The sequence below is a fragment of the Pagrus major genome, chromosome 20 (genome assembly GCF_040436345.1).
Source record: "Pagrus major chromosome 20, Pma_NU_1.0".
Classification (NCBI taxonomy): domain Eukaryota; kingdom Metazoa; phylum Chordata; class Actinopteri; order Spariformes; family Sparidae; genus Pagrus; species Pagrus major.
In genome coordinates, this window is record NC_133234.1 from 21,023,504 (window position 1) to 21,040,791 (window position 17,288).

Genomic DNA, 17,288 nt, shown 5'->3' on the forward strand with positions numbered 1-17,288 from the left:
AGTATGGAGCCATCCGATGTTTTTTTTTTCTGGTTGTTTTTTATCATACTTAAACAAGTACCCAGCTACTTCAGTTGTTTAGGAGAACGCTGTTTTGCTGTGAAGCTCCAGAAATGTTTTGAGGACCACGAAACTTCACCTGACTTTCCATCAGTGTGATGGTGAGAAGATAATGACTGAATTTTCTTTTTTTTTTTAACTATTCCTTTAACAGAATTCACTTGAGGTGTTTTCTTATTTCAGCCCCTGACTCCTCTAAGACAATACACATTTGTCATCATAATTTTCTGTAATTTCTGGTGCCAAGATGCACTTCTGGATTCTGTCTTCCATCGGCATGAGAGTGGGTAGATAATGACTCAATTTTCATTTTTTCCCCCTCTTTAATATTCCAATAAAACTTCAAGACAGTGTCAATTATGAAACAACTCACTGTGTGAGTAAGTCCAGGCTCATTTCTAGTTTCCTTAAATAACTCTTTCTTGCACCAACATCTGAAGTCCATGATCTGTAACTGATTGCACAAGAAAAAGCATCTCACACACTCAGAACAAACTGAGTTTTCTTTGGCTTTTGTTTGCCCTTCTATGGTCAGTCTCACTCCTACCTTCACATCCAGTGTTCACTCGACTCTCCACCTGCGATCCAGCCGCTCCTCTGCGCCGTTGTTCCCCCAGAGGCTCCTACAGAGTCCCCGACATCGCCGCTGGACGGAGAAGAGGAGAAGGAGGAGGAGGAGGAGAAGGAGAAGTGGAGTCCAGGCAGCCGGTACATCACTGCAACGAGTGAGCAGAGGGAGAGGGGAGAAAATGAAGCAGAGGGGAGTGTAGATGTGGGGAGGGTGAGGGAGGGGAGGAGAGGGGAGGGGAGGGATTGATGAGGTGAATGAGGGAGGAGATCAGAAGAAAGAGAAAAGAGGAAAAACTGATGGAAAACTTCATTCAGTCTGACAGGAAATAAAAGTGGAAATTTGTCTCCGGCTGCGTTCCAAACTCCATATTCACTTTTTGGAAAAGTGACAAAATAAATATACAAAAATGTGTCAGTATGCAGGCTGATGCAGTGTCCAAATCTCATACTGTACTGAACATACTGTATTTATTAAGAACTAATTGCCATAGTGTACTTTAGAATACAAGAAGTCCTCTGCATCGTTGCAACAGGTAATATTAAATATGTGCTATGTAGTTTTGGGGAGGAAACTTTTATCTTAAATGAAACATCTTCATTGATTGATTTTCGTTACTAATTAAACACAATAATCTTATAATCTATCTTCTGACTGCTTTTTCGGGACCTTATTTCCCTCTGAGGACAGATTATTTAAGTTATGAAAGATATTCATCAAATAAATACTTAAGAGTTTGTGTTGTTACCTATTTAAGGTGCAATATGTAAGAATTGGCCAGCTGTTGCAGTCATACTCAAAACAAAAAGGGGGGCAGAATATCACCAGACTGTAACTGGAGCTGCCGTTAGCTAGTTAGCTAGTTAGCTAGGAGCTTGGAGCGATGGAGGAGTGTTGGTGTTTGTCGGGACTGGCCAGGGCTAGCTAGTTAGCGTGCTAACATCAGTAGAAATCTCTGCAACACAACACAGAGACGTCATAATGCAAAACTGTTATTTCTTCGCATTCTGTTGATAATTTTAGTTCAGTTTTTGAAGCTAAAATTCAAGTGAAAATCTTACATATTGCACCTTTAATATTGTAAATATTATCTTTCTGACTGCACTTTTACTGATAATAATAAACGTTATTTGTGAGCACCTTTCATGCAAGAAATGCAGCTCAAAGTGCTTTAAAACAAAGATTTTACAGGTGTTTCACAGAAAAAGATAGAATAAAGATAAAAACAGCGATAATTTACAGGATAGAAGAAGAATAAAACCCTCAATTGATCGCATTAAATCAAGTAAAGTCCAAGAACAGGTCATGTTTAAGGTGACTTTATAATGCTACGGCCAATTAAACTTCACAAAGAGAAAATAAAGTGCATTATTAGTGCATATTTAATTTCTACAAAGCTACTGCATTCCTCGTGATGTGGGCAGGAATGTGTAAATAAAGTTTTAATGATAATCCAGACAATAGTCCAACCACAAATGTCACCCTGATGGTGGCGACCCTTGAATGTCCGTACGAACTTTAGTGCCAATCCATCCTGTAAATGTTGAGATATTTCACCTCGGCATGGCTAAAAGTAAACTGTAAACAGCTGTTATGCAGACTAAAGAATTAAAACTTGATTTTTGAGTCTGTTGCTGGTAGAAACTGTTGTCCCACAGTTCAATGCACAAAGAAAACCGAGGAGCTTTTTGACAACAAAGAAGAAGTACTACATCTCTGGAGAAACCACAGCTTGAAAGTTCACTGTTGACCTTGGAGAAAGCAGCTAACTGCACCCACTGATGATGATGAGGACCACCATATGTTGCTGACAGCTCAGGAAAAAACAAGTTAGTAATCATCAAACCTGCCAGCACTCCCGATTTTCACGGTTGCTCCCCTGTATCAAAGTCATCTCCAACGACTCCTCTGGTTTTGTTGTTTCTCCAAGAAATACTCACGTAATCAACACAGATCCATAAGTTTGACAGATCATTTATGAAACACAGTCTACACACATCCAATCAACCCATTATTTAAACTTTCCTCCTAAAGGTCAGATAAGTTGATCCACACAACAGTCGTGCATGTACGGTTCATTTTAAGCGAACGTCAGCAGCTTAGAATGAACCTGACATCTCACAGATTGTGATTGAAACCTGGGATTTGTATTTACGACAGTTGTGTTGCTTCATAATGTTTCTTTAAAAATAAAATCTATCTCTACATATTACACACAGACCTCGCAGGCAATATTTAGCATGGTAATGGGACAGATTGTTGGTGTTGGCTGCCGTCTGCACCGGCTTCACTGAGCTCTCAGAGGGATAAACCGAAAAATATTGGTCCTTCGTGGGGTCCAACTTCTTGTCCCCAAACAGACGATGTGTCCCCGTGATGTGTGTTTATGATTATCTGCTTAAAACGTGATTAGCACGAGTTAACACAAACACACACACACTGACAACAGGCAACAACCAAAGAATAACGACATCCAGCAGCAGCAGCTTCCTAATTTCTCGTATGTATTCTGAACAGCAGTTGAAACTAACGCAATTACCAGCGAGGAAATAAGATCAGTGGATCTGGGAGCCGAGTTGTTGTTTTGCACAAGACAAATGTGTCCTTAATTTAGCTAAACCCTTCGAGAAAACACGTCTCACGGCTGCAAATTTGTTGACGATAGCGCAGCTCCAAAGCAAACAGGAGACTAAAGGGAGCAGATTTAAAGAAGTGATTCATCCGTCAGTTCCAACTGTTGACAAACCATTTACAAACCAGAGGCCTACGTGAGCTCGCTTCAACTCAGCTTGGCTTCCTTCACCCTGCAGCTGCAGATCATGTTAATGTGTTCATCTGACGTACAGTGTTATACCTCCGACCTGACGCTGCAGCGGGGGTCACTCAGGCTAACAATGAAACCTCGGCCATCGACGATCACACGGAGCCGTGACTCGTCATTGATCAGACCTGTTAGACTGGAGGCAGATGATGCGGAGGGAATAAATGATGATCAGGCCGGATTAAAGCTTCATGTTTTCTGATTTATGAGAGTGATTCAGAAGTTTATATTCATCACCACGGTCAACAGGAATCTTCCTTTTATGGACACGAATCACCTTAAAAAAACCCAGAGCGTGTCACAGAGGCAGTACGCTTCCTTAAAAAGTAAGTTGTGTTTTTGTGACTCTTTAATTTGTACCTTCAAATGCTCGCTCTGCCGTGCAGCACAAGAACAATGATGCTATTAACCTGAGACCTGTCAGCTTTAGCATCCGGTTTTTTTTCGTGGTTGGCACTGATGTCATGTACTGTATGTAGCCATTGACAGGTCAAAACATTAAAAACTGAGCCAGACAATTAACGTTATGTCGAATCAAAGAATTAACTTTGTTGGTTAGTGATAGCAGACTCGGGTTAGACTACAAAAATACATCATCGCTACACCGCCTTATAGGGTTTGATAAAAATGTCAGGGTCAGAGCCAATCAGAGGCGGAGTAGAGCCATGTCTTCACAGAATCTGGGCGGGAAAGAAATGACAGAGAATCAGACTAATGAGCCCCCAGAACAACGGCACGGCACCACAAACTCTGCCAGGAACAACTGGTATTTCAACCAGGAAAATCAGGATTTCCACAAAACTTGTCACATCACATTCTTACTAGCTGACTTTAATGTCAGGTCATGTGGAGGCGACAGTGATGGAGTTACAGGTGAGAAGGAAGCCAAGCCAGCGACCGCAGTTTCGACTTTGGCACAATTTTCAGCCGTGAGAACTGACATTTCTGATGGGAAGTCGGGCCATTGTCAGCAGCTGTGCTTTTGGCGACCAGGTAGTTTTAAGCCAAAACTGAAAGTTGAACCTAAAGAAACGTTAAGATTTAACTTTGCCAACATTTATTCCTGCGATTGGGCTGAAAATAAAGGTAGAGCTTGACGATGGCCGTGGTGAGCACTGAAGAGTCATGCATACTTAAACCAGTGCACCTCGTTTAAAGAAGTACTCTTTTACTTTTCTTTATTCTTTTACCTTTAAATAAGTAAAAATAGAAAGCACAACTCCACCATTGAGGGATTAATTTCAATGGTGAAACACAGACTTCTGGAGGAAAAACTACCCATTGTAAAAAAAAAACAATTGGTTCCTTTCACTGTTAAAGATATTTCTGATATTCTGTATTTTTTCTTACTGTCAATAAATCCCATGAAAAGACAAAAACCAACATGTGAGACACTAAAGCATTCTTGGTTTATAGGATTTGTTGATCATAACAAATAAACAGAATTACTTCTGTCATATCCTTTAAATTATTGATAGCATTTACAAGTCATTTTTTGAAGGACACCAGTGAAAGATCTCATGCTCCTCTGCAGGTTAATAAATATGTCTAAGTTTAAAAATCAAACTTTTTTAACCTGAAATGATTTCCTCCCAGTAAACCCCAGCCGTCAGATAAATATAGGGATAGAAAGTCGCCCATTGCCATAAATGTGTGAGTAAATGTACTTAGTTGCTTCCCACCTCTGACAACAAACAGTAGATTCACACCAGGAGGTTTTAATTAAACGTATAATGACCATCTCTGTAGAGGACGAATAACTCATGGAGCCAATTTCACGCCTGCGTAATCATTCGGCAACCCAGATTTACAGTCAGCGTCTAATCGCCCTACATTCAGCTCGTCCTTCAGAAAACAACCAGCAGTGAAAAACAAATCTTCCCGTGCAGCCGGAGTGACTGGAAAAAAGAGAAAGGAAGAGCTAATGGAGCTGCTGCTGCGGAGAGATAAAGTGATGCCGAGGCAGAGCTCCTCTGTCAGGCCACCTCAGTCTGGACGGCTGCCATAACCTCAGCTCTCCAAACTGTCACTCTGTGCAGCTTTCAACCAATCAGAGCCTCCGCGGCTGAAACACGAGCAGCTCTCCAGACGAACGCGGTCATCTTATCTCCGATCGGACACTATCATCATGACTTCATGCTCTCTCTCTGACGGGCTAATCCTGCCGAAAATCTCAGAATCTTGTTTTTAAAGTTTGAACTCAGCACAGTTGTAAAAGTGGTATTTTTGTCTTTTGAGTGCAAATAAAGGTTAAAAACATAGATTTGCTTTCTCTTAGCTGTATTTATGTATTTGTTGTACACTTACATGTGTTTTCTGTAGCCTTTACCATCAACCTTACGTTTCTTTATGTTCCATTTTCAGTTTGAAGTTGAGACAATGCTGTGCTCATGCTTTGGTTAGGTTTAGGCTCAAAACACACTTGGTAAGGGCGAGAACACGATCACGTTTTGGCTTGAAATACCTGGTTCACTCGCAACAATCACAGCTAGAAAATGTCTCGAGGTCCCGTCAAAAGATCTGGCTTTGTTGCCGCTAACGCAGCTGACGTCTCGTTGTTTCGCTCTTCCGAATGTTTGAACGCCGCCTCAAACGGCGGCCTCTGGCTCGGCACCCTTCTCGCCCATGTCTTTCTGTGACCGGACCGGATTGTTTAATTGGTCTCTCATGTTAATTGTACAAACTCTGCCATGAAATATCTCGAGGTTATCTCGTCGACTGATGCCATATTTCATCATTATTGTTTCGAATCATACCAGAGCAGTGAGTCTCTGGCGCTGGTGCTTCATCATTCGCTCAGTTAAGACCTGGATTTGACTGTTTCTGGTAAAACAAACAAGCTCAAATGTTTTTTATGTGATTACCTCCTCAGTATTCATTCCATGCGATTACAGAGCATCAGTCAGCATTCGGTCTGAAATGGACGAAACAATCAGCGCGCATTAACAAAACGACTGAGGCTTAAACTCTTAGATAAAGATACAAAACTGCCAAGTTATTGGTGAGTAAAGTCCACAAAACAGCAAGAGAGAAGATGATGTGGAGCTTGTTCGTGCAAAAAAGAGGAAAACTGAAGAATTATCCCCTTGTTGTCTTGGTTTTTATTGATTTCTAAAAAATAAATGAATAAAGAAATACAAATCTCAAGACTTGTGGTACAGTTTTATAAACGTTCTTTGTTTTTTTATTATGGTGGAGCAGGTGACACTCAGGTTGAAGAGTCTTTGTTTGGTTTGTGTGTTTGAATGTTTTCTTCTTGTTGTTCTTTCACCACAAGCTGCACGTTATTATTGAATACTGTTTATTGTATGTTGTCTTGTGCCCTACTGCTCAGCAAGAAAAGTCTGAACTCTGTTGGCTGATATGGATCTAACCCTCATATCCTTGCTCCTTTCTTCCTTTACTCAGATCATTTTATTTAAGGTTGTTTTATGTAGCATGACTCTGCGTTCAAGTTATTGCATATTGTCATATTACCACATTCACCACCTCTTATGCAATTACAATGTATATGCATGAATATTACAACCAAACTGTACTTTTAACTGGTGCAATTTATTTCGCTTAATCATACAATTTTAAAGTGTATTCCTTGTTTCCTTTTTATTTAAAGTTTTCAGATATTTTTTTGTTGTCTTGCATTTACATTGCGTGTCTTGTCTTTCAGAGAAAATGATTTAAAAATGTGTTTTGAAAAAGAACAATAACTCGCATTAGCTCTCACATGCTCGTGTCTGTGATGTCTCAGAGTGAGGAGCTGCTATCTGTCTCAGATACAGTTTATCGGCTGGACTGCTGCTGACGTGCAGCTTGTCTGACCTCCAGTGGACATGACATGTTAATACAACTGTGTGTGTCTTTACAGTTGATGGATGATGATTGACTTTGATGAGGTGGTGAAACACACCCAGGCGTGGAAATGACGCAGCATCACCATAATGTCGTTAGAGGGTGAGTTCACACAGATAACAAAGACACATATTCACCAACCTCTCGTAGAATGAAGTCAGGCAGATGCTTTTGGTTTTATGTGTCCATGTTTTGAGACAGTTTCAATAGTTCCACTGAAAATTGGATCAAAATTTAATTTTACAATCCTGTGAGTGCCACTAATGAAAGTCCACCCACTTTTGTCCCTCGCATTGGAAGAAATGTCACAAATATCTAAAAATCTGGACACACAAAACCAAAACTATCGTGATCAATTACTACCAGAAGTAAAGGAGCAAATATGAGTTTCTTTGTAATTTGTGTGAAATAAACATTAAAGGAAGTAAAGGCCAGAAGTTCAAACATTGGAACAACACTGAGCAACTCTTACTTCCAAACATGTGGTTGTAAATGTAATATTTGACGTTTTTCAAGCTGAACCTTAAAGGAACAGTTCACCCAAAAATGAAAATCCAATCATCATCTCCTCCCCTCCATATTGGGAAAGTCAGGTGAAGTTTTGTAGTCCACAAAACATTTCATTTCATTCCATCGGCATTTGGGTGAGGAGATAATGACTGAACTTTCATATTTGGGGGGAACTGCTCCTTTAAGTGAAGTGTGCCTTTGCACACAGTAGGACTGACCTGTTGGCTCACAGCCAGACGCAGTGACATAAATCCATCCAGAGTCAGACCGGGAGAGAAGAACCCGTCCTGCGGGATCACCATCGACTCTGACACACGTGATCGCAGGCACACGCTGACATGACACCACGAAACACATCACACACAGGACGGATATCAGCTCATTCTCACTGACATTTTGCTTTGTGAATTTGCATATTTTCAATAAACTGTTGAGGATTCGAGCCCAAATGATTAACAGAGGAATATTGATCGTATAACTTACTGCCCCCTGATGTGATGCTGTGGCCCGAAGCTGTGAATAAATTGCTTGTGTTGCTGTGTCACGCACGAGCTGAATTGGGTGAACACAGTGACACACATAGCTGCATGTGGAGTCTGTAACCACTGATTAATGCTTAATACTGTTAGTTCATTATCGAGCCTCAGCTCTTGCAGATATCATCGATTAAAACAGCTGAAACGACTCAAATAAACCTGTTAATAAAGACTGCTTTTGCACGGATTCATTCTCACACCAAATATCTGTGTTTTTACTCAATCTCCATCAATCAATGTCATGCAAGCGTTAATACCCAAGGATAGGAAAGTCAAAATCAGCAGCCCAGGCTTGTTTCCACCCACCGATCGATGAGGTTCTGTGTGTGTGTGTGTGTGTGTGTGTGGTGGGCCGGATGTGTCGAGGAGATCCCTTGTCCCACATACAGGACACAGACCCCCTCGTCCTCCACAGCAGACGGACGTACAGACGCAGTGAGGTTGGCAGAAGAAGAAAAGATGGTGCAACAAGACGCCAGGATGCTGTTTGTGGCTCTGTGCCTGCACCTGGGAGCAGCTGCTGCAGGTACGCAGGATGGTGCTGGATAATTTGTAGTCTGAACTAGTTTTGATTTGAGTTTCAGTGAGCTGCGTCTGGTTCATATGATGATTACGGCGTGTGAAGGCCAGAGGCGACCTTGTAAAGGAGAGTTTGATTTGGCTTTTAAACTAATGATAGTAATTGTAGATGGAGTTCGCTTCATAAAAAATATGTTCCAGTAGTTGATTTTAAAGGCTCAGTTCACCCAAAATACTGAAAAGTAAGATACGTAAAGATTAAGATAGTAAAGATAAGTAAAGATTAGCGGGTTAAAACATAAGTCACTCATATGAACAATACTTAAAGCCACTACAGGGAGTTTTTAACTGTTATTGAAACAGTCTCAGTTTAATACTGATGCCTCTATGTGACCTACATAAGCAAACAAGACCATCAGCGAGAAGACTGTTTTACCATTTAGTTTTCTTCACATCTGCCACCGGGTCCATGTGTTTACACTTACCCAGGCAAAGTTACAGCAAGTAGTACGTTTGCCAGTTAAAAAGAAGCAGGAGGAGATTTTTATTTGGCTAATTCTATTTTTGACATTATAGTTTGTGGGTTTGACGGTCGAAACACTCCCACTATTGTCCACAGGGGCCTCCAAAATCAAGATAATATCAGAGTTACCTAAAGCAGTAAAAGTTATTTCCTGGCAATAAATGTACAAAGGTATCAACAAGTAAATGTATATTATACATATCTTTACATATATGTATATACTGATTACTATGTGTCTGCTGATCGTCAGCCTGGCCGGTTATCAGATCCAATATTCAGCATTTTTCTGATTTTGTCCATTTGCCGATAAATTAATTTATAAATTCACTACTTTGGCTTTTAGTGCAGCAGGAAGCTTTTATGTGACGTAGATAACCTGAATTTATAGCTTTCACCAGTAAGCACTGTACAAAAATGATTTGCATGTGGAGGGTGTTGAATGTTGAATGCAGTAATATTACAGGAACAGTTCACTCAAACCTGAATGATGGATAGTCAGGTGAAGTTTCGTAGTCCACAAAACATTTCTGGAGCTTCACAGTGAAACAGTGTTGCTGTGCTCCAAGTCTCCAGAAGCCCTGAGATCCCAAACTGATTAGAAAAGATGTTATTTACACCCTTGATGCATGGTCAAGCTCACGCAATACGCACCAACTTCAGATGGGGTGCACGCTAATGCTTTTAGCTTAGCAGCTATTGTGAAGATTTCAGTATGTAAATAATGTCTTTTCAAATGGGATCTCAGGGCTTCTGGAGACTTGGAGTCCCCATCTACTTCAGTTGTTTAGGAGAATGCTGCAACACTGTTTTGCTGTGAAGCTCCAGAAATGTTTTGTGGACTACGAATCTTCAACTGACTTTCTGTCAGCATGGTGGGAGGAAATGATGACTAGCGATTTTTATTTTTGGGTGAACTGTTCCTTTTATATTACTGCATAAAATTCAGTCCTCTTCCCATGCAAATTCTTTCCCTAAAAAGGTCCTCAGAGGTCTACATCCTGGATCTGACATGTAAAAGCTGACGGACTGTTTACCACGACACAGTTTCCCAAAATACTACAAATGTATTCATCCAAAATATGACAACATTTTTCTCTTTATTTAAATATCTCGCTTCCCCTGAGATTTAGACCTATGTGAAAACAAATCAGAGCTTTGACTGACGACCTACTGCTATGAGAACAGGCTGCACCACAATCTGTAGTCAAGGCTGAGCTTTAAAGGAAACATCACAACTGTGTCGGGTTCTGTTTTTATCTGTTGGAAAGGAAGTGCCAGCTATTAATCATGAATCAGAAAGAGGAACCGCACTCCGCTCATATGAATCAGGGCTCGGATCCCTGCAGGGGAGGAGGTGGAGGAGGGGTGGTGTGCTACAACCGCCTCAGCTGAGACAAAGCTTTAATTAAACGTGACCCACAATCCCTCATTATCCAGACAGCGAGAGCAGCTGGACTGATCGATGGCATGGATTTGGATGATACTGACCCACAATCTGCCCCGATAAAATAACTGACATGCAACTTCTGTGCAGTTTAGTATTTATGTTTCAGTGTAACCTATATCTACTTGTTGTCCAGTCTTATAACTCTTATTCTCCTCCACCAGCCATGCTGAGGGTCGACGCGGCCCAGGACGGAGGTGGCAGCAGCAGCAGCAGCAGCGCGGACACCATCAGCCACTCCCTGACCGTGGTGCAGCGTCTGGAGGCCCTGCTGGTTCAGGGGAACGGCAGCGACGTGTCTCTCAGGGTGGAGACGCCCAACGCCGACGAGGTGAAGGTGATCCAGGCTCACTCGCTGGTGCTCTCCCTGCAGAGCCACGTGTTCGAGGAGATGCTGCTGAGCCACAACGGCAGCACGCTGGTCCTGAAGGAGAGCTCCGACTGCGCTGCTGTGTTTGACAAGTTCATCAGGTGATGAGACAGGAGGAGGCGAATCTCTCATCTCCATATGAGTGGATGTCACAATCAGCAGTTTGATTGAGTTATCACGCCCTCTGGAGGGGTGAACTGTGCACTGCAGCCCTCCATCTGAGACAAACAATCAATGATGAGTTCAACATAAAACAAATTGATCAATCAGTGAACTGCTGGGTTGCTCAATAGCAGCTCCTGTGGTGTAGCAGTAAGACACTGTGGAGCCTGCAGTGCAAAGGCGATCGATAATAAAATCTATTTTTCTCTAAAATGTTAATGAGGTTGACCAAAGAATGAACTAGACTGACAAACTCTTCTTCTGCACATCACAATCTGGAGCTTTTCACAGAAAATAAGATTGTTTTTCACCTGTAACTTTTCTGTGAGGAGCTGCTTGACGGTTGCTTGAGACAATGATGGAAAAAGGAGAAACACGACTCTGCACTAATCAATATTTTCATATTAGCAATAGATCAAATGAAAAAGGAAAAAAAACTTATTCATCATTCATCATTTTGCCTTTACAGTGAATTAAACTCAGCTGCCAGATAAATGTTGGCATTACACGTTTCTGAAAACATCACAGATATGTTGAAACGTCATGTTTCTGTCTAACTTTCTAACTGCGGGGGGTTTAGCTTAGCTTTAGCTTAGCTTTTAGAAATAAAGTACAGCTCAACAGCTAACTGCACCATCTTGTTTAATATTTGCTGTTCTAAATATTAAATCCTTCATAGAGGTCGCTGTTGGTCCTTCGTTTCCTTCACTAAATATGTTGTGTTAGCGCCTATAACAACTATATATGTTGGCGTTCCGTTGCCCCCTAGTGGTCACAAATAACTTATTACAGCTTTAAAATAATGTGTCTATATGTCAGAAAAATAGCATGTTTATATTCATATATGTTCATTTTACAGAAGTAAGCAAAGAACAGGTGCATGTTCTATTTCAAATACCCTAACCCAACATCTGACCTCTCCTCTCTCCGAGCAGGTATCTGTACTGTGGAGAGATTTCTCTGCGTCTGGACCAGGCCACACCTTTACACAAACTGGCCTCTAAGTATCAGGTGGCAGGTCTCCAGCAGGGCATCACCCAGTACATGACCCAAAATCTGGCCAGGGAGTCCTCGACAGGCCACGTGGCGGGCTGGTACGAGTACGCCCTGCAGGCCGGGGACTTGACTCTGAGGGACAGCTGTCTGCAGTACATGGCCTGGAACCTGTCGTCGGTGCTGCATAGCGGCGAGTGGGTGACCATCAGCAGCCAGCTGCTCATGTCGCTGCTGAGGCGCTCCGACCTCATCCTGCAGAGCGAGATGGAGCTCTTTGCGGCGCTGGAGGCCTGGATCATTCAGAACGAGCCGGACGGTCTGACAGCGGAGAACGCTTTGAGAGCTGTGCGTTACGCCATGATGCCGCCACGGGAGCTCTTCCGCCTGCAGACACAGTCAGCAGTCCTGGCTCGCTATCAGGAGTCGGTGCGCGACCTGCTGTACATGTCCTACCAGTTCCACTCTGCATCGCCGCTGCACATGGCCAAGTTCTTTGACGTCAACTGCAGCCTCTTCATGCCTAGGAACTACCTGTCTCCCCTGTGGGGGTCGCCCTGGATCATCAACAACCCCACGCGAGACGACCGCAGCACAAGCTTCCAGACGCAGCTGGGACCCAGCGGCCACGACTCCAGCAAACGCGTGACCTGGAATGCCCTCTTCTCTCCACGCTGGTTACCCCTCAGCATGAGGCCGATGTACACGGAGACGGGCGCCATGCAGCCGACACGTGTGGAGGGAGGGCGCCCTCGCATCATCATCACACCGGCCACGTCCAGTGCAGACTTCGCCGGGGTGAACTTCCAGAAGACGGTGCTGGTGATGGCTCATCAGCAGGGGAAGGTGGTGGTGAAACACGTCTACAACTTCCACCAGAGCACGGAGGAGAACGGAGACTTCTTGGCCGAAGCTGATCTGTATCGCCGGACATCGGAATATCTCATCGACAGCTCCCTCTTCCTCCATATTGTGGTGAAGCCGCTGTACCAAACCCTCATTACCACTAAGATCTGACCCTCCACATCGCCGCACACAATCCAACCGTCTGAAGCGACATCTCACTCATATCACATCACGGGGACGTAGATCTGAATCCTCCTCGGGTGTGATGTTTGGATCATCTGTCTTGTCTCAACTGCTGTTTTCATTGGGCAACTAATACGTGACTGTCTGAGAGCATTTTGTAAATCATGCTGAGTGTAAAATCGTTATTATTACATGTTTCTTAAAGGAAAAGTCTGGTGCTATTCTATATTTTCATTACTGTCAACAAATCGCAAAGTCCAAGTGTTGTCCAAAAACACTACGAACACAGACACTGACACCACCTACAGACTCCACCTATTCTCTACAGGACCAGACAAGCTTCTCAGCCCACCCCCAACGCCAGCGTCCAACCCTGGGCTATCTTCCAGGCCCCTCATCCTATCCATCCAGGACCCTTACCCACCTACTGAACTTATGTACCCACTTTTAAGCATCCCCTGGATGGCTACTTTGTGCCCCTGGTACTGGTTTATTTTGACTCAGTCCTACATACACGTCCTGCTGGTCCAAATACTCACTAAAGCACCAAATGTGGCACCAAACAGTGTCTAACTTAAGAAATGACTGAACCCACTTAAAACTTTCATCTTTTTTGATTCTGGCGGCCCCTGTGGACAAAAGTGGTACGAGCACCACTGCCCCCTGCAGTGTAGATTCTTGATACCTTTTTTTTAATGCTATTTTTCTTTAGTAGACCTTCTTTAAGTGCTGTACCACCAGACTACTGAGCAGATAAACAATTCCAACTCCTGATCCAGTGCTGTTATTCCCATGTCCTGCCAGAAATCCAAAGCTTTTTGCTGTTTGAGTAAAGTTGAAAAGCTGAAGTTTAAAGCTACTACACTTTAATTTTTCATTGATTCTGGAGGTGCCTTTGGATAAAAGATGACGATGCTGAAACAAAGTAAACTCTGTTTTATTGCCGTACCACCAGACCACAGAGCAGCTGCTTTCCTCAGGCAGTGAGACTCCTTAGTTAATAGCCAATCTTCTTGCTGATGCTCTTGTTTGCATATGTAGGTCATATAGAGGCATCAGTATCCAGCTTTCAGTTTCAGTTTCATAACCAGTTAAAAGTTCCTCAAAGTATGTTTAAGAATTTGTGGGGTGGTTTTAAAGATTTTCATCTTCATAGGAATCAACTGACCGGCTGACACATTTTTGGTGTTTTCATGGGATTTGTCGACTACAAGAAAATATAGAACATCACCAGCTTTATCTTTCACGCTTCCTGCCACACTGTCTTTGTCTTGTTCTTAAATATTGGTGCTATAACACCCCAATTACAATGAAGGGGTTACAGTTGTCATTCATCCCCCAGTAAGCACTGATTTGGAGATTTGCAGGCCAAACTACGTGTAGATAAGTTAAAACTGAGCTGAATTTTAAGAAGCTTCTTTTTTTCTCTGACATTTAGGTTACATAAAAACAGCATTTTAAAGACACCATGTTGTCATGTTGTTAGGACTAAGATGTTGAAACAATAGTTAGATGTAACTAACATATAAAAATCACTTTCCATCCAAATGTTTCCCAGTTTAAACCTCATTAAGACATTTTTGACCTGTAAATCACTAAATCAGCTCTTTCTGGGCAGCAACTGTTCATCCTGTGGAACTTCAGGTGCTCCGACAGGCACATTTATACGTTTTTCTTTTACTTTAGTCGTCATTTATTCACAACGCCGCTCTTATAAGCCTCCACTCCACAGTAGATGTCAGAGTACGTTGTCATTAGTTCATTGATGTCATTGATTACCTAGATTCACTGTTGCATTAATCAATGTTACCTCGTAATAAAGATTTTTACTGAAGTTTTAAAAGTGAACTGAAAATTGTCTTTTTGTTGCGCAAGTTCATGTTTCCATCACCTCACACAGTTTGCATGTATTCAAGTTTTACTTATACATCTCAAAATAATGAGTTTGTCTCAGAAAGCTTTATAATCTGATGTGACACAAAACACCCTCTATCCCTGAACAGTCGATACAGCTAAGGAAAACTTAGAAAACCCTGTTTTTGCCCGGGTTGGCTTAAAGGGTAGAGACAGGAGGGTTGACGGTTAAATCCCTGGACCAGCAGGATAAATCTGTTTGGGGAAAGTGGAAGGCAGCAGTTCCCGCTCACTCATTACCACCACTGAAGTGCCCTCAAGCTTGATCAGTCTGTGGTTGTACTGAGCAACTTCCAGGTGTGAATGTGTAACTGTTAAAGTGATCAAGGCATTCCAGTACAGAACACTGGTGAACTTTCCCTGAATAAATAAAGGTAGAGGAGGGATCTGTCCAGCCTCTGGGCAATAAATGTTGAAGACAGAATAATAAAATCACAAGATGGAGAAACACAACAAGAATAACTGCAAAGGCACTTTATTACAAGCACAGTTCCTGCATTAAGCATAAAGGTACTGTCAGGAAAATGAACTAGTTTAAAAAGTAAAAGTGTGTTAATCTATAATATATTATTGTTATAGGATTATTGTTACGGCTCCATAAAAGCTGGGCTCTGTATATCTTAGTATTTTGAAATCTCCTCTGAAGCACTTCATAAATGCTCGGACTGAAAAACAAAATCAAATATCATAATATTTGGATCAAATACGTGGGATACAGGGATTACTATGAGTACTTTGACAAAATATTAACACAATGGGATTTTGATAAGTAAACATCAGTAATGTGGATGTAATGACTAACTGGGTAAAGACAAGTATTAGAACAAGTAGAACAGTCTGGTAAGTTTACTGTAATGCTTCACTACATCTCATGGAGAAATATTGTACTTTGTACTCGATATGTACATTTATCAGACAGCTGTAATTGTCGATTCCTTACAGATTAAAGGATAAATTCACCTAAAAATGATCTCATCATCTACTCACCCCCATGCGGATTATTTACACCCTCGACATGCAGTCAAGCTCACGCACCCACTTCAAATGGCGTGCATGCTAACGCTTTTAGCTTAGCAGCTACAGTGAAGATTCATGCTTTAATAAGGGTGTAAAAAATGTCTTTTCAAATTAATTTGGTCTCAGGGCTTCTGGAGACTTGGATTACATCGGAAAAACCGTAAGAAGCCATTGTATCTCTCTTCGGTTGTTTTTTATAGGGGCAGACTGATTATTGGCCAGGGCCAATATTCACATCACAGTTTATAGCCTATAAACACTGAATAATCTGAATCTGCAAAGAAGTAACTAAATGTATCAAATAAATATGGTGGAGAGGAAGTATGAGAAGCAGAAAAAAGGAAATACTGAAGTATAGTACCTGAAAAAAAATCGTCCCAAATATTGGCTTTCCTTCGCCTCGATTTTTTAATAATCGTTATCAGTATCGACCGCTAGTTTTTTACATTTTAGACACAATAACGAAGGATATTTTATAAATCGGTCACGTGTTTTTTAAAGTAAAATCTCAGTCTGTAAAGTATCTGATAGCTAAAGCTGTAGTGCGAGTACATACAGGGTACATTTACTGTATTACAAGCACAATATCGCTCTCTGAGATGGAACAGAGTAGCATAAAGTAGCAGTACTTTAAAATTACACTTGAGTAAATACAAATAGTTACACTTTAATGCACCTGTTATAATATTCTACTAAAATAATTTATTATAGTATAGTAATTTCTTTTACATTTTCATATTTAGAGTACATGTAGCTTTTATATTTTTATATGCATGGGTGTGTTATTAAACTGGTATTACTACTTTTACTTTATTAACGTAATATTAATCTGCAAAATACAACAAATGCAAAATACATGTATTGTAAACTACAGTATTCCTCTCTGAAGTCAGGGGAGTAAGAGAAGTAAATAAACTGGCTGCTCTTCGCTGCTTCGCCGCCAGGACTACATTTCCCAGCGTCCTCCGCGCTC

The 17,288-nt window shown here is 41.7% G+C and overlaps 1 protein-coding gene across 1 annotated transcript; it reads left to right on the forward strand.

The window, feature by feature from the left end:
- Positions 1-307: 307 nt before the first annotated feature.
- Positions 308-13,372, forward strand: btbd17a (BTB (POZ) domain containing 17a). Its single transcript, XM_073489177.1, has 5 exons — positions 308-343; positions 596-841; positions 8,741-8,870; positions 10,995-11,301; positions 12,298-13,372. The coding sequence occupies exons 1-5, from the start codon at positions 308-310 to the stop codon at positions 13,370-13,372; spliced, it is 1,794 nt and encodes a 597-aa protein (XP_073345278.1).
- Positions 13,373-17,288: the final 3,916 nt, after the last annotated feature.

What these genes read in the sequence shown, in the direction of transcription:
- btbd17a (XM_073489177.1), top strand. Translation starts at nt 308, where the DNA reads ATGCACTTCTGGATTCTGTCTTCCATCGGCATGAGA. An exon ending in GGAGTGTAGATGTGGGGAGG is followed by an intron (nt 842 to 8,740) that starts GTGAGGGAGGGG and finishes TACAGGACACAG; the next exon opens with ACCCCCTCGTCCTCCACAGC. An exon ending in GTGTTTGACAAGTTCATCAG is followed by an intron (nt 11,302 to 12,297) that starts GTGATGAGACAG and finishes CTCTCCGAGCAG; the next exon opens with GTATCTGTACTGTGGAGAGA.